This window comes from Tupaia chinensis, unplaced genomic scaffold (genome assembly GCF_000334495.1).
Source record: "Tupaia chinensis unplaced genomic scaffold, TupChi_1.0 Scaffold000101_1, whole genome shotgun sequence".
Taxonomy (NCBI): domain Eukaryota; kingdom Metazoa; phylum Chordata; class Mammalia; order Scandentia; family Tupaiidae; genus Tupaia; species Tupaia belangeri.
The window spans coordinates 2369536-2388965 of NW_006159565.1; the positions used below are offsets into that span (position 1 = coordinate 2369536).

At 40.1% G+C, this 19430-nt stretch overlaps 1 protein-coding gene across 2 annotated transcripts in view; it reads right to left on the minus strand.

The window, feature by feature from the left end:
• RNF216 (ring finger protein 216) overlaps positions 1-19430 on the minus strand; it is a 162210-nt gene that overhangs the window by 109232 nt on the left and 33548 nt on the right. For both annotated transcript variants that reach the window (XM_027769995.1, XM_027769994.1), the window contains exons 7-10: positions 13766-13880; positions 11737-11876; positions 6864-6914; positions 5106-5243 (exon numbers count right to left, since the gene is read on the minus strand). In XM_027769995.1, coding sequence (XP_027625796.1) covers positions 5106-5243; positions 6864-6914; positions 11737-11876; positions 13766-13880 — 444 coding nt within the window. The remainder of the gene's footprint in view (positions 1-5105; positions 5244-6863; positions 6915-11736; positions 11877-13765; positions 13881-19430) is intronic.

Here is a 19430-nt window from a genome sequence, read left to right on the forward strand (position 1 = left end):
AAATATAAAATTCAACCAAGATTTTAGAAAAATGTAAAACCTCTATGGTTAAATATATCTTTAAATGGGAGGCAAACAAACAATGGTTAAGGACACATATTCTGAGGTGGCACACAAAGATCTGTAAGGAAACCATGAAACAAAAACACAAAGTTCATCTCTGACATCATTAGAGGACCTTTATCAGCCTTCATGAAAATGGAAAATATAAAGAGTAAATGGCTTAGGAGACCAGAGGAGGTAGGCCACAGCTCAGTGTCTGAAAAGGAGATGCTGATGAGAAGCAAGTTGGTTTCTTTTACACATCTAGAAAAGCTGGAGACCTATTAGAAAGCAGAGCCCAGAGGTGGGAAAGGGGCAGGAATTGACAGGAATAAACTAAAAACAGGTGAAGGGTATTGTTCAGGATCTAGTTCCTAATCTCTTTAGTTGGGTTCAGCTGAACCATAAGGCTCTGGCCAGGTAGAGCAGGGCAGAGGTGTGGACTGATGTCAGGGCTTGAAGTCAAGTCTGCATAATAAATAGGAAATTCTACAGTTCCTTCCTCTTACTCAGCTCCAGAATACTGGAATATGGAATCATACCTTGAAGGGTAAGAGGTACACTTAACCACTCCAAGAGAAAGACCCAAGATCTTGTCATTCAGATTGACAGCACAAAAGCTAACTGGTTAAAGGCACCTAGAAAACTTACTGGTCTATGGCCTGTAAGTCCCACTACTTGAACAGCTTCCAAACAGGTCTTTAATATGAATTAAAAGTGCTAGACATTAAAGGAATGCTTCTGACATGAAAGTCACCAAAGCAAACAAATGGAAAAAAGACATCTTAAAATAACAATAGCTAAAAGTTATGAAGCTTTTACTGTGTGTTAGGCAATAAGTTCTTTTAACTTATTCTCATTTAACGTTCACAATGATCCCCATCTTACAGGAAGAAATTAAGGCTTGAGAAATTTAATTTGCTCAAGGTCAGAAATTTAATTTGCTCAAGAGTTGGTAGGTGGGAAGTTCAAACTCCAAACCATTCTGCTTGACTCCAAAGGTCCCGTTCTTTAAATTGAAAGAGTTCCTGTATCCTCTTCACCCAGCTTCTCCTAATGTCAACATCTTATGTAACCATACATATATAATCAAAACTAGGATGTTAACAGTGACGCAATACTACTAAGCACAGTTTTTATTTGGATTTCACCAGGTTTTCCACTAAAAGTCCTTTTTCTGGTCTAGGATCTCACATGGCATCTAGTCATCGTGTCTTAGTCTCTTTTCTTAAAAAGGTTTTTGTCATAGGGTGCATGTACTTGCCAGAAAGAGAGACAGAGAAGGAAAGTGAGAAAGCACTCCCCAGGAGAGATGGCCACACTGCAATCCCTTCTCCTCCAGTCCCCTCTTGGGATTTCACATTCATGTGCCCCACTTAATCATCAAGTCTCTGGGTGCAGGACTTAGACTGTGGTTAGCCATGTGGAAGTCTAGCACCTTAACTACCATACCACCTGCGGGCCCCTCCTTATTTCTTTTAACCTGTGACAGTTCCTCAGTATTTCCTGATCTTACATGACCTTGATACTTTTAAAGTGGTCAGTAATTTTGTATAATTTCATAGAATGCTTCTCAATTTGTATGTGTCTTACATTAGACTGAAATTAGGCATTTTTGGCAAGTTTTCAGTGTAGCACTAAGGAGTTATATGATACTGATTTTTCTTACGACTGGTGATGTTAAAAAGGCCATGTTGTAGGAGCTAGATGGTGGTGCAGTGGTAAAAAGTGATGCTCTATGAGCCTGGCCTACATAGGAAAGTTCCAGGTTTGCATCTGGAGACCTTCCTGAGTATGCCAGACATGTACATGCCTGTGATTTAGGGGTCTCAGGGGGTTGAGGGGGGTGTCAAGACCCTGATGAGGATACTCTCTCTCTCACTTATAGAAGAAATAAAAACAATTTTACAAGGTCATATTTTAGCTGCTACAGCTCAGTGTCTGAAAAGGAGATGCTGATGAGAAGCAAGTTGGTTTCTTTTACACATCTAGAAAAGCTGGAGACCTATTAGAAAGCAGAGCCCAGAGGTGGGAAAGGGGCAGGAATTGACAGGAATAAACTAAAAACAGGTGAAGGGTATTGTTCAGGATCTAGTTCCTAATCTCTTTAGTTGGGTTCAGCTGAACCATAAGGCTCTGGCCAGGTAGAGCAGGGCAGAGGTGTGGACTGATGTCAGGGCTTGAAGTCAAGTCTGCATAATAAATAGGAAATTCTACAGTTCCTTCCTCTTACTCAGCTCCAGAATACTGGAATATGGAATCATACCTTGAAGGGTAAGAGGTACACTTAACCACTCCAAGAGAAAGACCCAAGATCTTGTCATTCAGATTGACAGCACAAAAGCTAACTGGTTAAAGGCACCTAGAAAACTTACTGGTCTATGGCCTGTAAGTCCCACTACTTGAACAGCTTCCAAACAGGTCTTTAATATGAATTAAAAGTGCTAGACATTAAAGGAATGCTTCTGACATGAAAGTCACCAAAGCAAACAAATGGAAAAAAGACATCTTAAAATAACAATAGCTAAAAGTTATGAAGCTTTTACTGTGTGTTAGGCAATAAGTTCTTTTAACTTATTCTCATTTAACGTTCACAATGATCCCCATCTTACAGGAAGAAATTAAGGCTTGAGAAATTTAATTTGCTCAAGGTCAGAAATTTAATTTGCTCAAGAGTTGGTAGGTGGGAAGTTCAAACTCCAAACCATTCTGCTTGACTCCAAAGGTCCCGTTCTTTAAATTGAAAGAGTTCCTGTATCCTCTTCACCCAGCTTCTCCTAATGTCAACATCTTATGTAACCATACATATATAATCAAAACTAGGATGTTAACAGTGACGCAATACTACTAAGCACAGTTTTTATTTGGATTTCACCAGGTTTTCCACTAAAAGTCCTTTTTCTGGTCTAGGATCTCACATGGCATCTAGTCATCGTGTCTTAGTCTCTTTTCTTAAAAAGGTTTTTGTCATAGGGTGCATGTACTTGCCAGAAAGAGAGACAGAGAAGGAAAGTGAGAAAGCACTCCCCAGGAGAGATGGCCACACTGCAATCCCTTCTCCTCCAGTCCCCTCTTGGGATTTCACATTCATGTGCCCCACTTAATCATCAAGTCTCTGGGTGCAGGACTTAGACTGTGGTTAGCCATGTGGAAGTCTAGCACCTTAACTACCATACCACCTGCGGGCCCCTCCTTATTTCTTTTAACCTGTGACAGTTCCTCAGTATTTCCTGATCTTACATGACCTTGATACTTTTAAAGTGGTCAGTAATTTTGTATAATTTCATAGAATGCTTCTCAATTTGTATGTGTCTTACATTAGACTGAAATTAGGCATTTTTGGCAAGTTTTCAGTGTAGCACTAAGGAGTTATATGATACTGATTTTTCTTACGACTGGTGATGTTAAAAAGGCCATGTTGTAGGAGCTAGATGGTGGTGCAGTGGTAAAAAGTGATGCTCTATGAGCCTGGCCTACATAGGAAAGTTCCAGGTTTGCATCTGGAGACCTTCCTGAGTATGCCAGACATGTACATGCCTGTGATTTAGGGGTCTCAGGGGGTTGAGGGGGGTGTCAAGACCCTGATGAGGATACTCTCTCTCTCACTTATAGAAGAAATAAAAACAATTTTACAAGGTCATATTTTAGCTGCTGTAACAAAATACCCACAAATTTTGCGATGTAAAAAATACAAGACTCTTTTCCATACTGTGTAATGCTGGGGTCAAGATAAACTGAGTCTGGACACAAAAATACAATTTTGTATTGACAGTTCCTGCTGGTTTTTTTTCAGAGATTTTTGCTATAGGGCACATGCTTGAGCCAAACAGACAGTAAGAAATCAACCCCTGGGGGGATGGCCACACCACAATCCCTTCTTCTCCATTCTCCTCTCAGGATCTTGGGCTCATACACACACGTGCCTGGCATGAGTTTTAGGCAGCCAAGTCCGGGACTCCAACCATGGTTGACTACATGGGAGTGCAACGATGTAGCCATTATGCCTTCTGTTGATCTCTAATACAGTTGTTTTTAGGGCCAGTAGGTGGTGGGAAGGGTAAGGTGCTAGATTCCACAGGTCAGCTGTACAGAGTACTAGATCCAGTGGCTTGAAATCAGGTGTGTGTACATGTGTGCCCAAAATCCTGAGAGGAGACTGGAGAAGAAGGGATTGTGGTGTGGCCATGGGGGGAGGGGCAGTGATGTCTCACTTCTTTCTCTCTGGCAATTGCATGTGCCATGTCACAAAAACTCAAAACCAAAAAAACCCCAGTTGTTTTCTTTCTTTCTTTCTTTCTTTCCTTCCTTCCTCCCTCCCTCCCTCCTTCCTTTCTTTTTTAGAGGTTTTTGCTATAGGGTGCGTGCGCTTGCCAGACAGAGAAAGACAGAGAGACAGAAAGCGAGAAATCACTCCCCAGGGGGGATGGCCATGCCGCAATCCCTTTTCCTCCATTCTCCTCTTGGGATCTTGGGCACGCGTGCACATGCGCCTGGCGTGAGTTTTAAGCCACCGGATCCAGGACGCGAACCGCAGTCGACTACGGGGGAGTCCAGCGACATAGCCATTACACTAACTGCTGGTCCCCCCAGTAGTTTTCAATTAGCAATAATGCCATGGATAAACTTCATTGGCTATGATACCGCCACTGTGTAAAGATAAAAATCGGTAACATAGAGCGTTTAATCAAACCATAAAATCCTTTAAAAATTTTGTAAAAACAATACTGATGTACTCTCATACAGTTAACTAAGATACAAGGTTCTCTCTGAATTCATCTTTCATTTGATTATGAAAGAGTGATGATGTAGATGATCCTGTGGGGCTAGGCATGGGAACATGGAAGAATTCTATCATTTCCTGAAAAGAAATCTGCTGATGCACAGAACCAACATATTGATACCAATCAGGTAATGCATACATTAGCATAATCAGCAGAATTCCAATTCACTCCAGAAGAAGCACTTTCACGAGGTGTCTACACTTGTGTATCAACAAAAGTTTGAGGTGGTTAACTCAGATCCTGTGAATGTTTCATATGTGTGGACATATAGATAGTTCTTACCTTTCCAGACCCAAAGACCGCCTCTTGGGCATATCTGATGAGACACTCTTTGCAGAACAAGTGAGCATCTGCGCACTGTGTCAGCTCCTCAAAGGGAAACTCCCCATAGCAGCAGCGGCACTCTATCAGCTGGCCATCCTGCAAGTCCGTCAGAGACACTCAGATAGACGAAAGCCTTGTCTAATTACGCCACCATCCCCCCGCCTTAGAAGTTGCTAAAAAGCAATTCCAATTCCAAGGACCCATAAAACAATGACAAATTGTTTTTTGCTGTATAAACCTAGCTCAGACTGCTAGCACACTATTAATCCACAACTAAACATAGTAAGATGTTCATTTTTTTTTGGGGGGGGGGCATTCTCTGGAATAATTTTTTCTATTTAGTTAACATATTAATCTACTCTATGATACTAGGGGAACTACAATACCTGGAATCAGATGCTAATATGATTATAAAAGTCTATGACAAGATGTTATCCAAAAAAGCTTTTGAGAGTTGGACTTTTTTTTGTTATAAGACAGAGGAGAGTGGGGGTCAGCTGGTGGAGTCGTGGTTAAGGATGCTGGATTCCCATGAGGTCGACCACAGTTCAAGTCCTGGATCTGGTGGCTTGCTTTCTCACTCTCTCATCAAATTAAATTAAGTTTAAGAAATAAAATAATTTTTTTTTTTTAAAAAAGATAGGAGTGTGAGGGGGGTTGTATCCTAGTCCATTATTTTAAGAGACTGCTTAAATTAACTAAAGCAGTAACCTCAAGTAATGTACCAGGAAATGTACTCTCTCTCTCTATAAATATATTTTTTTTCTTTTTTTTGAGAGAGATATTTTTGCTATAAGGTGCTCACCAGAGACAGAGAGACAGAAAGACAGAAAGTGAGAATTCAACCCCAGAAGGGACAGCCACACCACAATCCCTTCTCCAATCTCCTCTTGGGATTTTGGGCATGCACACACATGCGCCTGGCATGAGTTTTAAGCTGCTGGGTTCAAAACTTGAACTGAGGTCAACTACGTGGGAGTTTAGCAATATCATCATGCCATCTGTTGGTGTCAACTCTTTTTATTAAAGGCAGTGATTGACTGATCTAGTCATTAACCCATTTTACTATTTTAAAAAAGGTCACTAGATAATGATGGCAGATATCACACAGAAAGTAATCTGGCCCCGAGGTTATACATCTCTTTTCCTTTAACCTCTAAAGTGGGTATCTTAGTTCTAAATTTTCACTAACAGTCTATTTGACAGATACTAGATAATCTTCTTTCTTTTGGTTTGCTATAGGGCACATGCACTTGCTAGAGAGAGAGAGAAAGTGGGAAAACTAAGAAATCACCCCATAGAGAGGATGATCACATCACAATCCCTTCTCTTCCATTCCCTCTTAGGATTTTGGGCATGCACACACACATGCCTGGTGTGTTTTTCAAGGGTCCGGGACTCGATCTCCCAAGTTGGCCACATGGGTGGGTTCCAGCCATCTTAACCACCACACCATCAGCTGGTCCAACACCAGATAATGTTCTTTTAACAGGACCATTTCCATCATCATCCCTTCACTTCTAACTCAACAGTGGCTATACTACTTCAAGTACTCTGACTGTAGCTTGGCTGATCTGCAAATTCAGCATATCAACAGGAGGTTATAAAGGAACAAATTTGCCAGCAAAATGCCAAGAAAATGTGGTAAGAGTCTATGGCCTTAAAAAAAAAATACAAAAAAACAGGATAAATTAATTAGGTGAGATTTCAAACTACCTTTTGATACTGCTCTTCATTCATCTGTAGGGCAAGCAAAAAGTCTTCATGCTAAGGAACAAAAAAACCCACATGTTTTGATATAAACTTAGTAAATATGACACTAATAATTTAGTATTTATTTCCATAAACACAATTCTATTATTAATAGTCATCACTTTGGTTATATAATCCAATAGTTAAAAAATTATCTAAGAATAAACCTAAAAAATGATCAGAGAACTAAATATAAAAAAGGAAATCATACAAGTATTATAAAATGTGGGCAATTTTTTCTTCAAAACATTGGGTTGTTGGAAAAGTCATGACACATTTTTGCATAGAAAAGCAGAAAAAATATTTCATGACTTTTCAAACGACCCAATAACACTAAATACAGAATAAGGAAAAAGACTGGCACGTAAAACACTTCTGAACAGCATAAGCAAATAAAAAACCCAAATTAGTAAAATTCAAGTTTGACAACATATTTTCCTGGTAAGGCTATAGGGCAATAGGCACTCTTTGCATAAGACTGGTGAGAATGCAAAAATAGTATAAGCATGATGGAGAACTTGGCATGGACTCATCAGTGCTACTCTTAGGAGTCTAGACCAAAGATACTCTGGGGCAAAAATATGAAATGATATACACACAAACTTATTTACCATAGCAGTAACGTGAATAGCCATCAATAGAGGAATGACTGAATAAACTGGTACTGCATATAATGGCATACTAGTCAGTCTTAAAGAGGAAAATCTCTATGTAATTCTGTGGAGTCATCACCAGAATGCACAGTTAATTCAGGACAGAGGAGTATGCTACCTTTTAGATAAGAGGGGCGGGTAAGTAAGTAAATATATATCTACACACACACACACACACACACACACACACACACACACACACACTTGCTTTTATTTAAAATAAGGTAAGCTAAACCCAAATCTAAAAACAATGGTTATATAGAGGAAGTGAGAGAACAAGGAAAAAGAAAAAACAAGAAGTCACCTCTCTGCACATTCCTTCTATTTTTGACTAAAAATATTTTACAAAATTGAGGAACAAAATTATATGAAGAGCCAAGAGTCAATTCCTTAAGAATTGAAAATAAACAACTGTTTATCAAAGTTAATGGCCTAACCACACAGACTTATTTCAAGTTACTTTAAAATACAATATTTTTATTTTATTTTATTATTTTTTTGGAGAGATTTTTGCTATAGGGTCTATGTGCTCACTAGACAGAAAGAGAGAAACAGAGGAAAAAGAGAGACAAAGGTGAGAAATCACCCTCCCCTCTGGGGGTGGGGGGAATGGCCACACTAGAACCTGGGAGTCCAGCACTGTAATCACTATATATTCTTTTTTTTTTTTTTTTTTTAAATAGATTTTTGCTAAAGGGTGCACATGCTGACTAGAGACACAGAGATAGAAAGTGAGAAATCAACTCTCAGGGGGATGGCTGTGCTGCAATCCCTTCTCCATTTTCCTCTCAGGAGCTTGAACATGCACACGCATGTGCCCGTCTTGAGTTTTAAGCCGCTGGGTCTTGGACTCAAACCGCGATCAACTACGTGGGAGTCCACCAAGGTAACCATTATGCCATCCACTGGTTTCTGATATAATCTGACAGGAACTATGTTGTTATTAAAAACCAAGATATTTAGCATAAAACAAACACTAGCAAAAACTTGAGAAGTGAAGAACCTGATCTAAAACAGAAATCTCAGTATGAATTCTCACTGAAGAAAATAAATCATCATGGAGAAACTGTCAGGTATGAATGAGAAAGTAGAAGTTTAACGTGTGGGTACCTCGTTGTGTGAGAAAGCAAGGATACTGTCAAAAACTACAAGGGCAAACCCAGAGATGAACTAGAAGGGGATGTACCTGGCCAAAGATAGGACAATGTGGATATCAAGAAGTACTACGTTGAACTAAAATACATCCACCAATTTGCCAATATTTTAAATATTATATTTCTCTGATGAGATCCGTGGTGATACTAATAAATATGATTCTGTGATGGGTGGATCAAGACAACTCTTAAAAATAAATATTTATAAACTACTATAGCATAGGTACGCTCACCGGGGAGACATGGTTGGTCATGTGGGAGTCCAGAGCCTACACCTACCACACAACCTGCCAGTCCCACAAATCATTCATTTTTTAAAAAATGTCTGCCAAATACTTAGTTTTAAATAATCATAGTCTCCTGTCCTTTTCTTCAAGTAAAAATGACATTCTGCGTAAAAGGAAAAATGCGGCTAATCTGGTTGCTGGCAACTCAATCACACAAGTATTTTTCTTTGAAACAAATATCATATCCTGCTATATGGCAGAATCACTTTAAGCATACTTTGCATTTTGTTAGAATATTGGAAGGATCAGAGAGTTTAGTTCTTTTTCCCACTATACAAGATAGCAAGTGAAAAAGTTGCAAAGCAGGATACCAAGGAGAAGAAACCTGAAGCCAAGAAGACTGATGTCAGTAGGAAGGTTGAAAAGGGTGACCCCAAAGCTAAAAATCCCAAGAAGGGGAAACCCCTTTGAGGCTGAAACCCGGTCCGAGTCCAGGGCAACAGCAGATACTCCCGGTCTGCCATGTATTCCAGGAAGTCCATGTATAAGAGGAAATACTCGGCCACTAAATCCATGATTTTGCAAAGAAAAAGAAGGTTCTTGCAACTGTTACAAAACCAATTGGAGACAAGAATGGTGGTACCCAGATGGTTAAATTGCGCAAAATGCTTAGGTATTATCCTACTGAAGATGTGCCTTGAAAGCTGTTGAGCCACAGCAAAAAAAAACCTTCAGTCAGCATGTGAGAAAGCTGCGAGCTAGCATCACTCTGGGGACCATTTTGATCACCCTTACTAGATGCCACAGAGGCAAAAGAGTGGTTTCCTGAAGCAGCTGAGCAGTGGCTTGCTACTTGTAACTTGACTGCTGGTTCTCAATCGAGTTCCAGTTCCACTGCATAGAACACACCAGAAATTTGTCATCGCCATCTCCACGAAAATTGACATTAGCAAAGTAAAAATCCCAAAGCACCTTACCGATGCTTACTTTAAGAAAAAGAAACTGTGGAAGCCTAGACACCAGGAAGGTGAGATCTTTCACACAGAGAAGGAGAAATATAAGATTTCAGAGCAGCATGGGAACCAGCAGTTAGCGTAATGGCTATGTCGCTGAACTCCCATGTAGTCGACCATGGTTTGAGTCCCGGACCTGGTGGCTTAAACTCATGCTGGGCGTGGGTGCGTGCGTGCCCAAGATCCCAAGAGGAGAACGGAGAAGGGATTGCCGCGTGGCCATCCCCCTGGGGGGTGATTTCTCGCTTTCTGTCTCTCTGTCTTTCTAGTGAGCACACACTATAGCAAAAGCCCCTCCAGCAAAAAAAAAAAAAAAAAAAAAAGATTTCAGAGCAGTGCAAGGTTGATCAGAAAGCTGTGGACTTGCAGATTTTACCAAAAATCAAAGCTGTTCCTCAGTTCAAGGGCTACCTGTGATCTGCATTTGTCCTTATAAATAGAGTTTATCCCCACAAACTGGAATCTAAATTTTTGCCAAGAACCTAATTAAATAACTGATCGTTAAAAAAAAAAAAAAAAGAATATAGGAAGGATATTTTCAAGGGCCAAAACTCTGATAAATAGTTTTTCCTGCCTTATTGAAGACTTCTTCAGGTAAAGTGGGCATATTTTAAACATTTGAATACATGCTGGTAAATAAAACAATAATTACTAGTAGAGTTTTGTGCCACTAGCCTGATTCGTACTAAGGTACTATTGATTTTGTTCTGTTGATACCAATTCAACACAGTGAAAAGATCAAATAATGTTTAAGCATCATTGTAAGAGATTTGACCTTGCAGATACCTTTGAAGAGTCTTGGGGAGGGACCAACAGATGGTGTTAACAGTTATGTCGCTGGACTCCCACATACTTGACTGTGGTTCAAGTCCCAGACCCAGGAGCTTGAAATTCATGCCAGGCGTGTGTGCGTGAATGCCCAAGATCCCAAGAGGAGGCGAGTGGAGAAAGGACTGAAGCATGGCCATCCCCCCTCGGGGATGATTTCTCGCTTTTTGTCCCTCTGGGGAGGGCACGAGTCCTATAGCAAAAATCTCTTTAAAAAAAAAAAAAAAAAAAAGAGACCTGGGTACTCAGGAATTCGTGGGCCACACACTTTGAAAGATTCTGGTCTACAAGGTACTTTTAAGCAACTAATACATTAGGTTGTCAGGAAAGTGCTTTCCTTTTTCTTTTTTGGAGAGGTTTTCGCTATAGGGCACGTGCGCTCGCCAGACAGACAGAGAGACATAGAGACAGAAAGCGAGAAATCACCCCCCAGGGGGGCTGGTCACGCCGCAATTCCTATTCCTCTATTCTCCTCTTGGGATCTTGGGCATGCACACACACGCGCCCGGCGTGAGTTTTAAGCCACCGGGTCTGGGATGCGAACCACGGTCAACTATGTGGGAGTCCAGCGCCATAGCCATTATGCTAACTGCTGATTCCCAGGAAAGTGCTTTTCTATGCAAAAATGTGTCATGACTTTCCCAACAACCCAATAGTTGGAAAAATCAAAGAGCTAAATGGAACCTCTGCTTTTTCTCCACCATAAGAGGCTGAGGAAGGTGAAAAAGATATGCTTACTCAGCTCCAATTAAAATTTTCTAATATAAACCTGATTTATGAATCTATGAACTTCAGTTGGTATCATGCTAAAACTAGGTTTTGTGTTTTTTAAAATGCTATAGTTTATTCAAATTAACCACTGTAAAAAAAGAAATATTAAAAGACAATTTAGTAGTAAGCCCAAATAGTTAGCAAGCAAAAAGCCAAGAAACACAATCCAAGATCAGAGTATATCCTCTTACCTCTGCCATCTCTTTGATTTTCTGCTCATAGAACTCCTGCTCCTGTTGTACAGCTGGAAGGAGGGCACGCCGGTCATAGGACCTACAATGTCGCCGCTTATTTTCCAGAAAGAACATCCTCTTTTCTATTTTTATATCACCTAGAAGATATATGACAACGCAGAATCATGAAAACAACTGTGTGCTAGGAATCTAGGCCAGCAATTTCCAGTTTCCAATCCCTGGCCTGTTACCCGCAGTACATGACTCCTGTAACAGCTACCATTTGAGAAGACTGGGATCCTTTCTCCTAATCTATCATGCCCTTTTTGGCCTTCCTGGTTTTTACTGCTTTTATGCTCCATTTAAAAAGCCTTTCTACTAAGAACTGCACTGTGTGATTATAGCATAGTTCATTACCCATTTTATTCCCGAGGACATCCGAGTTTACAGTTTAGGGTTATTATGAATGAGGAGGCTTGTAGTTATTTATTGGTGAATGTATGTCTACAATTATGTTGAGTATATAGGAGTGCAACTGCTGAATCATGGGATATGCTTACTTACTTTTAGCTTTAGAAAATATACTAGTTTTCCAAAATGGTTATACCAACTTACACTGTCCTTCTACCAGCAACGTATATGAGTTCCTGGTGCTTCACATCAACTACTATCATTAGATTTTACTTTTGGCTGTCCTAATAGGTACAAATGTGATGTATGTATATACATATATATGTATGTATGTTTTTTTCCCAACTTTCATTATTTTGAAAATCTTTAAATATACAGAAACACTGAAAGAGTAACATCTAGATTTATAATAAGTAACTTGTAGTATAAAAGATAAAAGAATGACAAATAACAGATATGTAATTAGTTGTTCAGGTTTTATGCTTCTGCTGACTTGGTAATTTATGTTTTTCTGGAAAACTCTATTCCACTCAGATTTTCAATATACTCACAAATTTGTTCTTAGTAATCTCTCTTGATTTTTGCAATATTCACTATATCTGGTTCCTGATACCTTTTATTTTTATTCTCCTTTTCTCTTGTTCATTCTCACTACATTTTTACAGATTTAACCCATTTCTAGCTATTTAGGAAACCAGTTTTTGGTTTTATGAAAGTAGTATAGTATAGTGTTAAGCAAAGTTGTTTTTTTCCCTAGAGGGCATATGCACTCACTGGATGGACAGTGAGAGGGAAAGTGAGAAATCACCTCCCAGAGAGGATGGTCATGTCTCGACAACCCCTTCTCCTTCATTCTTCTCCTGGGACCTTGGGCATGTGTGCACATATGCCCAGGCTGATTTTCCAAGTCACTGGGCCTGGGACTCAAGTTGCAGTTGGTCATGTGGGAATCTAACGACATAACCGCTACACTATCTGCTGCCCCAAGTAAACTTTTCTTGGATAGAAGGCACTCAGATGATAAGACTAACCTCCTGAAAAGGAGTTACTTCATCAATAAAAATAACAAAATTTGGGGTCAGCAGGTGGCATGGTGGTTAAGACACTGGACTCCCACATAGCCAACTGCGGACCAAGTTACAGACTTGGCGGCTTGCTTTCTCACTTTCCCTTTCTCTCTCTCTAGTCAAATTAAAAAATAATAAATAAATACATCTTTTTAAAAAATAAAAAAATAACAAAATTTTAGAGAAACATGGCTATAAGATGCACAAGTGATCTTCAGTAAGTAATCATCATTAATATAGGTAATTCTAATGATTATAGCCAATTCTCATGAAACTTTCGAGATCAGTTTTTCTGAAATTTAACAGCATTTCCAAATGCTTTTCCACCCATGAATTATTTAATGTTGCACAAAATTTTCCTGTTATGATATATCTTGAGCGGGAACAAGGAAGCTGACAACTGTAGCCACTTTCTTAAACTTTTGCTATGCTGTCAAAACTGACCCCTCCAGTCATTCCTTGGCCTGGCCTTGTCCTCTTTAAGTTTCCTATAACATGACATCCTTCACTGACCATACTTGAAGGGAAGGTTAACATACTATCAGCAACCACAGTTTGCCATTCATTACCTTGTTCAAATTTGAAATCTATGTAAGAATATTGATTCATTTCTTTTCTCTTTTTCCTTTTTCCACTGGTTTCTGGTGATAGCTCCTGCCATTTTTTAATGGCATCAGAAAAGGCCTAAAAATTGAGAAAGAGAAAAATTACTACTACAAATGGAAAAAAAACCAGTATGTGAAACACAGGCAATACTCCAATCTTATTCTAACTCATGGTTTCAGCTACCTTCCCTGCATGGCTTACCAGGAGAAACTGATAATAACAAACCATTCCATTATTTTCATTTTTTCTTCCATAAACCACTACAGGGGTTACTTGAGAGATTAAGGGACAACATTAAGAAAATAAAAACTGTACAAGCAGTTCTTGCATAAATATAGCTAATCGGCCAATGGCTAGTGAGTTATAGTCAATGTTTTACATGCTATTCCTCTGGTCAACACTCCCCCTTTCCACTCTCTACTAAATTCCCTCCTCTGTACCCTTCATGTGCACCTATACCCCCAACTCCCCATGTCTACTGAATGGTGGAATTCACAATTCTTCCACGAGCAATAATCCACTTTCTTCTTTACCTTCAGTTTCTCTCATTCTTAAGACCTTTCACATCAGTGTTTAAATGTACTCACATCTTTGCCATCTTAAAACAAGAATATCTTTCCTCCCTTTAACTCAATCTTCTTTCAGCTCTCAGCCTCGTTACTTCTTCCCCTCTTTGTAGCCAAACTTATCAAAGGAGCTGCTGATATATGTTTAACCATCTCACCTCCCATCGATAGCTTCTCAAGACCTTCTAATCTGTTTTATAACCTTTTCACTTGCTAATCTATACTTATTAGCAGAGGGGCTAAGTCTACCATTTACATTTAAGTCCTCATCTTACTTGACCTCTTAGCAGTATTTAGTAGTGTTGTCCACTCCACTCTCCTGACTTTCTCCTTTCTCACCACTGCCTGCTCTTTCTCTGCTATCTTCCTTCATCTGGTTGGTTTGCTGTATGTTCTGAGTCTTCTGTTCTCACCTGATATTTTCCCAGGCACTAGATCCAGGCTGGTGAGTTTATCTCCCATATGCCGATGACTCTCAAAATCCTATCCCCAGTCCATATATCTAGCCCTCTTTATCTATTCTACCACCCAATGAGTTATTTTTACTTTGCTGTCTCATGGACCCTGCAAATCAGCATTTTCCAGACTGATTCACATTTCTTTCCTTTCCAACCCAGTTCTTTCACAATATTCCTCACCCTACTAAACAACTGTCATTTTCCATGCCTCTCTTTACCTAACTCTCTTAGGTTTGTGATTAAATGTCAAATGCTCCTGGAGTCCCGTGGTCAGAGCACTCTGGATTTTCCCTTTAGAATCTTCACCATAGTTCAAAGTACTTATTTTTTATTTGTTTGTTTCTCGGTTTCATGTTATCTCCTCCATTAGATTATGTGTCTCTGGGCAACAGGAACTGTATCCTGAGCACTTTGCACAGTCTGCATTTAACACTCATTTAAAGAATGGGGCCAGGGACCAGCAGTTAGCGTAATGGCTATGTCGCTGGACTCCCAGGTAGTCGACCGCGGTTCGAGTCCCGGACCCGGCGGCTTAAACTCACGCCAGGCATGTGTGCGTGCGTGCCCAAAATCCCGAGAGGAGAATGGAGGAGAAGGGACTGTGGTGTGGCCATCCCCCCTGGGGGGGTGATTTCTCGCTTTCTGTCTCTCTGTCTCTCTCTGGCGAGCACACGTGCCCTATAGCAATAACCTCTCCAAAAAGAAAGGAGGGAGGAAAATAAGAAGTAAAAATTTGGACTGTTCCGCCCCTAAAGAAAAAACCCCTAAAAAAAAAAAAAAAAAAAAAAAAGAATGGGGCCAGCATGGGGCATGGTGATTAGGGGCACTGGACTTCTACCACGGTTCAAGTCCCGGATCTGGTGGCTTGCTTTCTCACTCCTCTCCACCTCCCTCTCTCTCACTCAGTCCCCCTCTGATCAAATTAAAATAAAGTTAAGTAAAACACTTCTTTGAAAAAAAGAATAAATGAATAATTGTAGGGGATGTATAAATGCTATGGGCACACTGCTAATAATCACATTCTGAATCTGCTTATCCTAGAGAAACAATCCCTGTGGTGAAATAATAATAGAAAAGTATTTTTACTATAGAAAAGGGAACGATCACTCTTTTACCCAAATCTACCTCTGTTCTTTCCTTTTGGATCTTTCTATTCATAATCTCGCTTAATTCTAACAATAATCCTTTGAGGTATTATTTATTTTATGGTAGAGGCAAGCAAGACAGGAAGAAGAAACTGGCTCCAAGTCAAACCTTAGCATAAGCTAGTATCTGAACTCAGGCTAGTCTTGCAATTAAAGCTCTTTTCCATGACACCACCACCATGACCTCACAGACAAGACTCAGTAAAACCAAAGCAAAAGCAAGCTGACGGCAAAATTTATCTTGTACCTTTCTACCTCCCCTGTCAACACCTTCTATAGCTCAGAATATTGCTTTCTATTTCTCCACCCTTCCTTTTTCTTAATTATTTTTAGCAGCTTAAAACAACACCCACTTATTATCTCATGTCTTGTCTCATCTGGGTCTCCTGCTTAGATTCTCACAGGGTTCAAGTCAATGTGTCTGCAGGGCCCTATTCCCCTCCAGATGATCTGGGGGTGAATTTGCTTTTAAACTTACTAGGTGTGGGTTAAATTCAATTCCTAGAGGTTGTAGAACTGAAGTCCTCATTTCCTTTCTATCAGGCACAGGCAAGTCTTTGCCCCTGCAAATATTTCTTTTCATCTTTTCATATAGATCACTTCCTGTAACAATGGGCTGTTTAAATCTCCCCAATTTTCCTTTCTGTTTCATTTCTCAGCTCTATCTTTTTTTTGCCTCTCTGCCCTTGCTTTCTAATTTTCCTTCTGGAATTTCTGTTACCAAAATGTTCCCTACAAACCTTCAGACACCCACCTTTAAATCACACTTTTGTCTTAATTTTTAAGACCACTAACTACCAAGTTTTTTTTTTTTTTTCCTAAGTTCATTTACTTCTCTACCACAAGTGAAAGCAACAGACAGCTTCCGTCATGACATCATGATCAACCTCCAGCCTTAGCCAGCCCTGTATCATGGTTATGTATCTGCTCAGTATATTCAGGGAGGTGAACCCAGAACCTTACCATATGGGTTGACCTCACAGAGCATCACATTTACTGCTATGTCACTGTCTGATCCCCTTTACCAAGTTTTACCTAAAGGTAAACATTCTACCCTTTGAACCAGGGTTGTGTGCAAAAACTCACAAATGGGAGCAGGACAAGTATTATAATTGGCAGTTTCCAAGAGGCAATTAAAGGGTAGGTGTTATTTATTAGCATATCCTGGGACTAGAACATCAAGTCAGGGCTCCTCAATGGTGGTGTGCCGGTTTTGAAACCACACCGAATGGACAGGCTTCTGACCAGAAGTCTACAGAGTCATTACCTTGATCTCGTTACAATATTACTTCTACAAAGCAGGGGAAAAGCCTCATATAATGTGAATATAAACTGGCACTTGTCAGAACACTTTATTTTATTTTTTGGAGAGGTTTTTGCTACAGGGTGCGTGCACTCACCAGAGAGAGGGAGACAGAGAGATAGAAAGCAAGAAATCACCCCCCAGGGGGGATGGCCACGCTGCAATTTCTTCTCTTCCATTCTCCTCTTGGGATTTTGGGCACACACACACACGCTCAGTGTGAGTTTAAGCCACTGGGTCTGGGACTCAAACCGCAGTCGGCTACATGGGAGTTCAGTGACATAGCCATTACGCTACCTGCTGGTCGCAGAACACTTTTACCTTTAAAAAATGTTGTCTTAGGGTCAGTAGGTAGTGTGGTGGTTAAGGCACTGGACTCCCACATGGCCGACATGGTTTGATCTAGTGGTCTGAAAGATCACACTGGGAACGTCTGAATGAGTGCCCAAAATCCCAGGAGAAGAACCGAGGAGAAGGTTCTACATTGTGGCCATTCTCTAAGAGGGTGATTTCTTACTTTCCCTCTCACTCTCTCTCTCTGCCTCTTTCGAGGGGGTGATTTCTTACTTTCCCTCTCACTTACTCTCTCTACCTCTCTCCAATAAGCACATAAACCCTATGGCAAAAACCTTAAAAAAAAATTTTTTTTGCCCACAAATTAAAGAAGTTTCTAAGATCTTAACTGATACTTATATTATCAATCAACACTGAGGCCAGCAGGTGGCGTGGTGGTTATGGTACTAGACTCCCACAGGGCTGACCATGGTTAGAGTCCTGGACCTGGCAGCTTGCTTTCTCACTTTCCCTCTCTCTCTCCAGTGAGCATATGTGCACTACACCAAATAAATAAATTTAAATAAATAATTATTTTAAAAAAATCATCACTTATTTTTATTTTTTAATTGTCAGAGGACATAGGCACTTGTGGGAGAAAGAGAACACACCATGTCCCCAATGGGCATGGTCACACCACAATCCTTTTTCTTCCATTTTTCTATCCTGTCAGGATTTTGGGTACACACACGTTTACCCAGTGTGTGTTTTCAAGTCACCGGGGCTGGAACTTGAACCTGAACCACTGTCAACTATGTGGGATTTGGTTCCCAATGCATAGTGCTTACCCACTGTGTTATGGACTGGCCTTCATTGTAGCACTGAATAAACGCCTAGTTAAGCAACCCAGATAAAAATGGTTTACAAAATGAAAATTCTTTCCTTCTGACACTTGCTAGTCTACACCCTCCAAAGGCAGCATGGTTATCTTTCCTTAATTCTAGCCTTTGCACACATCATTCCTCGGTGAAATTCCATCTTTCCTCCAGACTGCTCAAACAACATTTTCATCTTTTTCCTAGTGCTCTCAATGGCTTTATTTACCAGTTTTTAGAACACTCATACAGTGTTAAAATTATGACTCCTCACCTCCAATCTTCCCAACCAGACTGAAAGCTCTCTGCAAGGACTCACTTTGCGTTCTACTGATCCTAGCATCCTCAGGGTCTAGCATGGTATTGATCATGAAGTACTCAAAAAGCTCAAAGGGAAAGAACCTAGGATCAATGAATATTTCAGGATAACTTTCCCTTTTGCTATTGTCTGGTATTTCTACTCCAGTTTGTTCACATTCATAAATCAATAGCCACTCATAATATCAATTCTGAGAATAAGGATACGGTCTAGTACGATTATTAGGATATCTGTGACAATGGCCAAAGTTCCTTAAGGGATTATCTGAAAACACTACAATGGGCATTCTGATGAAGTAAAAACTGAGGAGTGGACAAAGACAGAAATCTGACTGAGAGGTCAGGTCCAGAGATGGGGATGTGTCACTTGTATAGAGCCCCAAATGACTATAAAAGCCGCTTTGGGGGTTGGCTGGTAGTGTGGTGGTTAAGGGCACTGGACTCCCACATGGTTGACCACAGTTTGAGTCTCAGACCTGGTGGCTTGCTTTCTCACTTTCCCTCTCTTTTTCTCTAATCAAATTAGAAATAAATAAATAAAAGTTAAATAAAATAATTCTTTTTAAAAAAGCCACTTGGCAGGAGAAATCTAGGAATCCTAGAAAGTGAAGACTTTGAGAATGACCATCTTAGAGAACAGAAGCTAAAGAGTAGATTAGAAGATTAGTAGATTACCAGTCCACTAGTATT